This window comes from Haliotis rubra, unplaced genomic scaffold (genome assembly GCF_003918875.1).
Source record: "Haliotis rubra isolate DU_JTF1 unplaced genomic scaffold, ASM391887v1 Scf43, whole genome shotgun sequence".
Lineage (NCBI taxonomy): Eukaryota > Metazoa > Mollusca > Gastropoda > Lepetellida > Haliotidae > Haliotis > Haliotis rubra.
Window position 1 is genome coordinate 3,323,244 of NW_025767113.1, and position 9,257 is coordinate 3,332,500.

A 9,257-nucleotide genomic window follows, 5' to 3' on the forward strand; every position below is an offset into this window, starting at 1 on the left:
ATAGCAACCACGAGACCACAACGATTCTCCCTAAGCCTATCGCGATGAACGGGTTCCATCCTTCTCTTTTCTTAGACAACAGAATCTGTAATGACTCTGACAGAAACGTCTCTTTATATATAGACACAGGGTCGTGATGACGTCATAGGGTGTGTGACGTCAACCCCCACTTCCAGGGGTTGTATTTGCAAGAAAAAGATATACAGAGCAGAGCGTGGTTTCGATCCACGGGCCTCTGGGTTATGAGCCCAGCACGCTTCCACTGCGCCACTCTGCTCTCCCTTCTCCTTCCCTTTTGTGACAGTACCTATGACATGGTAAACGTGACCGTGGCCTCCACCAGGTCTGAGTCTAAGAACAGGGTACAACAGGGTTGAGGGTGACCATGGACTCCACCAGGTCTGAGTCTAAGAACAGGGTACAACAGGGTTGAGGGTGACCATGGACTCCACCAGGTCTGGCCCTGAAGAGAGAGACGACATAACACAAGAGTGCAATACAATCACATTTTATTGAATGATAGAACAACAGATGAACAAGGCAATCACAGTTTATGGGTTAAACATCAATACATCAGAGCATGTCTGCAACAAAAGTCCATGAGGGATGTGTTCACTCTTTATAGCCATAGGGGAGAGTTTCCCTGGGGACACCTTGTGGGTCGTACTGCACTCGGCGTTTGGTGTAGACCAAGTGATAGGTTTTGGTGGTGTCCTTGGACAGCAACACGTTGCCCTGACGAAGTCCTCCGCGAATGATGCGGTGTGGGTACGGGACCGTGATGTTGACTTGATCCCTCTGACAGACGAGGTTCTTCATGCTGTCAAAGTGGACATGTTGGCTCGCCCTGTGATTTAAAGTAAATCCCCGGACCTTGCTGATGCCCACACTACCGTCAGATTGAGGATGACGTAGCTTGTAGCCATAATTCTTGGGTCCTGCCGAGACAAAGGTTTGAATGCTGTTGCCCCCTCCCAGTTCATCAGTCAGCTCCCCCAAGGTATCTCCCAGGGGAGGATTGTAACTTCGTGGACGGTGAATGTAGATGATACTGTCCGTATCAAAATAGAGGACACGACGATCCAAGGGTTGCAAATAAGAATACAACTTGAGACGTGCTTGTGCTGTCACCCAGGCTGCAATGGCCACATTGTGGGCTGGATGAGGATCATGAAAGTCTGCCTGAGGTTCGTGAGTGACACAGATGAGGTCTTCATTGATGATGTTAATGTCTTTCACCACACAGCGCTCATCCCGGAGGAGGGCAAAGTACCTCTCAGGGGAACTGATATATTCCGTTTTGGCAAACCCAACGCGTTGACCAAACTTGCCCCAGTGGTTGTTCAGGCAGGCCTTGGCTAAGGCACGAAGTCCTGGGTTTTTGCGAATGTGAGCAGGATCCAAGGTGACTCCTTCTTTTTGCTGTATCTCGTTGATGTAGGCGTCTGGGTCTGGGCAGCCTTCTGGGTATCCACTGGCCTCTTGCTTGATCTTGAAGAAATTGTTCACATACTTGGCAAACAGCCCTCCCTCTTGAGTGTCAGGGTCGTAGGTGGCGAGCGTGTCAAAGTGCCAGGCCTCAAAGATGTGAAGCACCTGATGGCCACACTTTTCAACAGCAAACTGAAGCTCTTTGCTGACGTAAGTACCGATCCATGACCGGTCTTCATCCCCGTGGGGGCAGGAAGCATCCAACTGCTCTTCAGCACATGTACGACACAGAGGAAAGAGCAGTTTGCCTTGACACTTGTAAGGAAGAACAGGATGATAGAGGTCGGTGGGTGGCAAGACTCGGCACTGGATCAGGCCGTGGAGCTCAAACAAGTCAGGCACGGGAGGATGATCTTTGATCTCGGGATGTCCCACGGGAAAAGTACCATACTTGCAGATGTAAGGGTACAGCGAGCAAACGTCCACATATTTGATTTCTTCATCTTCTTTGGCTTCATAGTACAGTTTGGGGTCGTTGGTACGACCTCCAAAGAAAGCATCTCTAGGATCCAACGGGTCAGGCATGTAGGCATGGGGCCCTTGCAGTGGGGTCAGGAAGGCTCTCAGGTCACCGTTGTCTTTCTGTTGTTTCAGAAAATCGCATTCCCAGAGGGTCTCCACTTGGTCGATGTCGGGATGTTGGCGTAACACACCCAGTCGGTACATGGTATGATGGTATCGTTCCCAAGGGGTTGTACCCAAGCTAGCATGGTGTTCACATCGGCCCGTCTTGTAACAGCGAGTACATCCATGCCAGAAACAGCCCAAGTATTCATACACGGTGCGTGTTTTGTCGTCGTAGCCATCCACCATGTAGCGGCTACCGTCAGCACAGTCAAAGCCTACTTCTCCACCATTCCGAGCATGTTGGATGTGGACCCCAGGGTGTTGATGCATGACCCAGTTGAGCCAGTGGAGACACTGAAGCGAGTAGCGACGCTGGGGGTGATAACCTTGAGTAGGTAGGATGGCAATGGTGCGGGGTTCCAAAAACTGTTTTCGGAAGGTGAGCATGCAAGCCATGGGTAGAGTCACCGCTTCATAGAAAGGGTCCACGTTGTTCTGTTGGATGAATATGTTGCGGAATGCAGCACAGCCTCGACGCAAAATGTCCACATCACTCTGACAGTAGGTTTACAATTCCTCATCCAGATCAAAGACAGTCCCTTCAGCCACCCGTGCATCGTACCAGGCCAAGAAAGCTTTACGTTCGGCAGGAAACATGCTGTCAGGATCGTAGGTAGACACGGGAGGATAAGGACCCACATAGCCTTGGTGAGCTTCGGTGTTGAAGAAGTGAGGGAAGTAGCCTTTCTTGAGTTCCGTCAATGCAAACGTTTTTGGAAACTGCTTCAGAGCCATCGTGAGGAAGTTGAGTGAATCCTTGAAAACAAGGCGTCCCACGGTCATCTGCAAGATGTGATTCCCTCGAAGTGTGACCTGGGGTGCTTTCACGAGATGTTGATGGAAGTACTGTTGGAGCAAGTGTCCATCATACCCACGGTAGTTGTGAGCAATGACCAAAACGTCGTCATCATCAATGGTAGGGGAAATGTCGTCTTCATCGTCTTGTTCTTTGTCGTCGTCTTGTTGTTCTACATCATCATCATCGGGTTCTGGTGATGACAGTTTGGGTTGTTTCGAGGCACGTCCTGACGGCTGCTGCTGGGATGCCTTACGTTTCTTCTTCTGCTTCTCTTTTCTTTTCCGCCAGACGCATCAGCCAGTCGCCCATGTCCTTCAAGGTCGTAGATCCCCGAAACACTTTGATACGGCTAGGCCCTTCTCCTTCCTTACGCCAGGGGGGCACTTGTCGCACAACTGATCCGAGGGCTCGGAAATACATTTTCCACATCCCAGATGCACCACACACAAGTTGGGAACATGAGTCCCTTGATCTTGAGTACATTCAAAGTCATAGAAGATGAACTGACGCTGTTGCCGTTCTTTGTCTTCATCCATTTTTTCACCGTCTTCATTTTGTTTCGGTGGTTCGATGACGGACATGTAACACTGGTGGTTGGGTTTCAAGGGTTCTTTGCAGATCTTACAGTCACGATTCGTGCCACACTGGTGGTTGGCCATGCCCTGGATTTTCCTCACGTTGACTTTGGCCATGCATCGATGACACGTATGGATGGTGGAGCGGGTGCTGGGATGCTTGGCGGAGGCCGTCCGATGGCGTTGAAAGCAGTATGAGTTTCGGAACCATCCGCCACATTGGAGACAGGAGAGCCCTTCATTGTCCACGTCGCCACAGTATCCAAGACATTGGCACCAGTGGCATTGAAATTCTCGGGTGCAGCGATGATTTTCAGGGGGTACTGTATCCTTGGTCACAAGTTTCACAATAGTAGGGATAACCTGTGAAGGCAGTCATGGATGTAATGACATCGTAATGCTGATGGTGATGATACAAGTGAAGGATCTTGGTGGGTTGAGGCACTTCACTCTTGTACAGGAGTCGATTCATCACATCTTGGGAGTAGACTTTGAGCTGATAGTAAGGCGCCAAACGTTGACTGAACAACTCCCACGTGGCACGCCCTGTACAAGGCCCTTCGGGGATCTTGAGTTGACGAAACAAGCCCTTGGCAGCCTTCAGTTGAACTGGAATACGTTGGTCACACAGGTATTTCCATTGCTTCGTCCATTCCTTGGTCACAGGATCGGGTTTGTGTTTGTGGTGACTGGCCACGACCAGGGCACGGGCAAAGCAGAGCTGATCCTCATTCTTGATTTGAACGATGCATTGTTTCTTTTCTAGGAAAGTGTTTAAGCCAACAAGGTGCCTTGGCCGGCCGTGTCCCTCACCTATACGATCAGGATCCTCTACATGCAGTAAGTATATGTCCATGGTGTCATCGATATGTAAATCGTGGTTGCTTTGTTGTACTTTTTCCACTTGGGCCATGATGTGTTCCCCCTGCAGGTCACCCATCCGCTGAAATGGGACTCGGATGTCTGAATCCAGGGCTGGGTGTTCCAGGGCCAATCCCACGCGATCACCATCCTGGCCGCCCACATCGTCTCTCAAATCTGCTAACACTGCATCAAACTGTTCTCTGAGAACGACGGGAAGGTCTTCAGGCTGTTGACGCTGCAGCCAAGCTGGATTGAACGTCAGGTTGTAGCGCTGGGTACCAGTCCAGAATTTCTTGGTTGTTCTTTGGGTCGTCCGCTCCAACTGGTAGGGCACAGGCTCCTCTTCAAGCTCATCTTCGTTCATTCGTGGTGACGGCATGGTGAGAACTGGTAAGACCCACGCTGAGCCTGGTTTATATAGGTCACGTCACCCTATGACGTCACAATAGGCCGTCCTAAGCGTGGCAGTGCACGCCATAACCTCATGTGTTATTTATAGGAATGATGTCATACCCATGACGTCACACTAGCCTATCGCCCTGTTGAGTCAGGATGAGAGTGGTGCAAACCGGATGCAACCGGTGCGAACCAGATGCGTCAAAGTGACGTCATCAACCCCCAGCTATATAAACTCGAGGTTTTCCAGCTCTCCCCATCAGTTGCTCACTGAAACTAGAAGCATGCAGACGTCTCCCGCCTCCGCCTCCTTCCGTTGCCGCCTGTGCGAAACAGATGACCACAGTTATCTACACTGTCCCAAGGTGACCTGTACCGAGTGTGGTGCTCAAGGCCATCGCCATTACGTATGTCCCAAGAAGACCAAGGACAACAACAAGCACGATAACGACACCTGCTACAACTGTGGAAAAAACGAAGGTCATCTCAGTTACGCCTGTCCACATCCCTGTCGTCACTGTGGTGAAGAGGACCATAAGAGTATGAACTGCTCTAACAAGACCCAGAAACGTCCGGCATCCACCCACCAGTCAAGTGAACCGCCAAAGAAAGTGAGTAAACGTGAAAGCCAACATCTACTGACTCTACTCCATGACAAGGTCCTCCTCGTTCAAGATCGCATAGACACCATGTACTCTCTACTTCAACGCATCTTGGAGTTTGTCGAACCCATGGACGATTTCAGCAGCACTGCCTCCAGTGCACCACCATCACCACAATAGATACCTCGGTGATCTCTCACCCATCCATACCAACGGCCCTTTTCAGGGCCACCCACCTCGCTCGAAAGAAGGCTACATCCAATGTTTTTTAACCACACACACACGCACACACACTTCTCTAGCCACGGCATCGTCCCCCTCACCCCTCTCCCTCCTTCCCTCTCCTTCCCCTCTCCTCTCATCTCCTCTCCTTCCCTTCCCTCTCCGTCCCGTCCCGTCCGCCGCTCGTCCGTTCCGCCATCTTGAAAGGCGTCTACGCTCGCGAGATCCCGCGAGAATCCACGAGATCCCGCGAGATCTCACGTGATCCCACCGGACGGGACGCCATCTTGAAACGCGTCCGCCATCTTGGCCCGGAGGTGACGTCATGGTCATGCGCGTGCACCCACCGGAACCGGACGTGACGTCATCGCCATGTGTACGCACCCGCCTGAACCGGAACCGGAACCCGAGTGATCTCCTTCTGATGGCGGTACATCCGGTCCCCGTGGGCGTCGCCATCTTGATCCAAGATGGCGGCGCCCATGGGGACCGGATGTGCCGCCATCTTGAAAAACACGCCAGGGTGACACTGTACACTACTAGTGACAGAGCGGGTCTCCACATCGGGAACATTGGCCACTCGGTCCCGATGTGCGTTCTGTCACGTGATTTCCATCTTATGTACCATTTCTACCATTATTCCCCAAACATAATACACGTGGCTGCTTCTCTGCAACTCTACCGCTGACTTTTGCCCTCCTTCTCTTGTCCACCATGCTGAACTACCATCCGAGAGTACCCCAACGAACGTTCTTGGACAGGTGCAAAAGAATACGAAGTCTTGAAAGCAGAAGTCATCTGTTTACTGAGAAAACAATATATGTTATGATGGACTGCCTCATTGATCAAATATGTATATTTTAATTTGAATGAGACATTTAGGAACGATACAGGCATCCGATGGACATCAATTCTGCTCCTCTAAGAATACCCGGTGAAACAGTCTTAGTTCACAGATTCAGAGTGACAACACCCTCTTGAAAGCCAGGACACTTGACTTAGGCTCAAAGTTCAATCGTGAGTGAGTGAGTGAGTGGGTGGGTGTGGTGTGTGGTTGGATGAGCTAAATGACTTTGAAATCCTGGAGCGATAATTTCCACACCGGGTATTATCTACATGCGTGCAGATGCAGGCGTGTCTTCAGAACAGACAATACTCTCCATACAACCTTTTAACTGGTAAAGTTAGTATTCTTTTACACAAGTGACCCGTGAAGATCCGGGTTCGAATGTATCTTCAGTCACTCATGCTTGCCGTAAGAGGCGACTAACGGGATCAGGTGGTCAGGTTCGCTGACTGGGTTGACACATGTCATCGTATCCCAATTGCGTAGATCGATGTTCATGCTGTTGCTCCCTGGATTGTCTGGTCCAGACTTGATTATTTACAGACCGCCGCCATATAGCCTGAATATTGTTGAGTCAGTAAGCGTGTGAGCAGGTAAGGACAACCAGAATGGAATGTTGTTTGGTGGACTGTTTGAAAGATGTGTACAGTGTTGTTTATGAATCCTCTATATGATATGAAATCCTGCTAACTCACTCACTCTACATCTGCAGATCTACAGTGACCATGGAACACTTGGTAGGAAGGTACAACTTCATGACGGCGGGTCATGACCAGCGAGCAGACTTCCGCGCTGATCAGAGAAACAACTCCGACAAGTACGAGGCGGTAGTGAACGAGGCGGACCTGCTAGCGGCGTTCAAGGTGCTGAGGAAGGGGGTGTGCCGACCGGACTTTCCCGGGGAAAGTTCTGATCAGTGTTATTTCGCTAAAGACGTCCTGGAAAGTTTGATGACTTGGTCAGAGTGAGTATTGTACTGAGCATTATCCCAGAATTCTATCACATTTAAAAATTGATACTTGTATATATGTGTACTATGTTTCTACACGAAACGCGTTTTACAGGGATTTGAAGGATGATGGAAAGATCGCATCCTTGTCCCGCATCCACGACTTCTGCTTCGACTTCCTCCACGACCTGATCCAGCAGGGGCCGGGGACGACGCACATGGAACTGTGGCAGAAGATGCTTGGCAACAGTGGCTTTGGGTTTAAAGAATATTATCATGTAGGTATATCTGTTAAGTGAAAGATAGATTTCCCATGCCTGTGACATTACATCTCCCCGTGGCTGTGCAACGCAGGAACATATATGGTGCCATTGGTTTGTAAATATTACATTTAAATCAGGATCACGACGATTTTAGTGTTAACAAATGCTAGATCTAAGGTAAGGTAATCCTAAATCCTAAAGAGAATATAATGTTAAGTTGGTTAATTCCGAACACTTGATAACTACGGAGCTGTCCTAATTAGCAAGGTTTCGTTGTTTAACCAGTAGAGACATCCGGAGATGTCTGTCATTCCCACTGACGTGTATGTGTCAAAACAGCTACGTGATGACTGTCACTTGGGGGTGGGTCTTTTAATACTGCATTTTCAGTTGGGTGTTTGATGGGTGGCATACTCAATACTGCACTTTCAGTTGGGTGTTGGATGGGTGGCATACTCAATACTGCACTTTCAGTTGCGTGAGGGTGTCACAATGAATACAACACCTGTAGTTAGGTGTTGGTGTCACGTTGAATACCATACCTTTACTTTGGGGGTGGGGGTTGGGGGTCACATTGAATACTGTGCCGTCAGCTAGGGTAGGGAGTGGGTGTCACATTGAATACTGTGCCGTCAGCTAGGGGAGGGAGTGGGGGTCACATTGAATACTGTGCCGTCAGCTAGGGTAGGGAGTGGGGGTCACATTGAATGCTGTGCCGTCAGCTAGGGTAGGGAGTGGGTGTCACATTGAATACTGTGCGGTCAGCTAGGGTAGGGAGTGGGTGTCACATTGAATACTGTGCCGTCAGCTAGGGTAGGGAGTGGGTGTCACATTGAATACTGTGCCGTCAGCTAGGGTAGGGAGTGGGTGTCACATTGAATACTGTGCGGTCAGCTAGGGAGGGAGTGGGTGTCACATTGAATACTGTGCCGTCAGCTAGGGGAGGGAGTGGGTGTCACATTGAATACTGTGCCGTCTAGGGAGTGGGTGCCGTCAGCTGTGCAGGGAGGGAGTGGGTGTCACATTGAATACTGTGCGGTCAGCTAGGGAGGAGTGGGTGTCACATTGAATACTGTGCCGTCAGCTAGGGAGGGAGTGGGTGTCACATTGAATACTGTGCCGTCAGCTAGGGAGGGAGTGGGTGTCACATTGAATACTGTGCCGTCAGCTAGGGAGGGAGTGGGTGTCACATTGAATACTGTGCCGTCAGCTAGTGGAGGGAGTGGGTGTCACATTGAATACTGTGCCGCCGTCAGCTAGGTAGGAGTGGGGGTGTCATGGATTGAATACCGTGCGGTCAGCTAGGGTAGGGTGTGGGTGTCACATTGAATACTGTGCGGTCAGCTAGGGAGGGAGTGGGTGCCATATTGAATACTGTGCCGTCAGCTAGTGGAGGGAGTAGGGGTCACATTGAATACTGTGCGGTCAGCTAGTGGAGGGTGTGGGTGTCACATTGAATACTGTGTTGTCAGCTAGGGGAGAGAGTAGGGGGTCACATTGAATACTGTGCTGTCAGCTAAGGGAGGGAGTGGGTGTCACATTGAATACTGTGCCGTCAGCTAGTGGAGGGAGTGGGTGTCACATTGAATACTGAGCCGTCAGCCAGTGTAGGGAGTGGGTGT

The 9,257-nt window shown here is 50.4% G+C and overlaps 1 protein-coding gene across 1 annotated transcript in view; it reads left to right on the forward strand.

Annotated features, from left to right (window-relative positions):
• LOC124288948 overlaps nt 1-9,257 on the forward strand; it is a 78,479-nt gene that overhangs the window by 20,046 nt on the left and 49,176 nt on the right. Inside the window, 2 exon segments of the mRNA XM_046725537.1 lie at nt 7,136-7,387; nt 7,488-7,650. Coding sequence (XP_046581493.1) covers nt 7,149-7,387; nt 7,488-7,650 — 402 coding nt within the window. The 5' untranslated portion in view covers nt 7,136-7,148.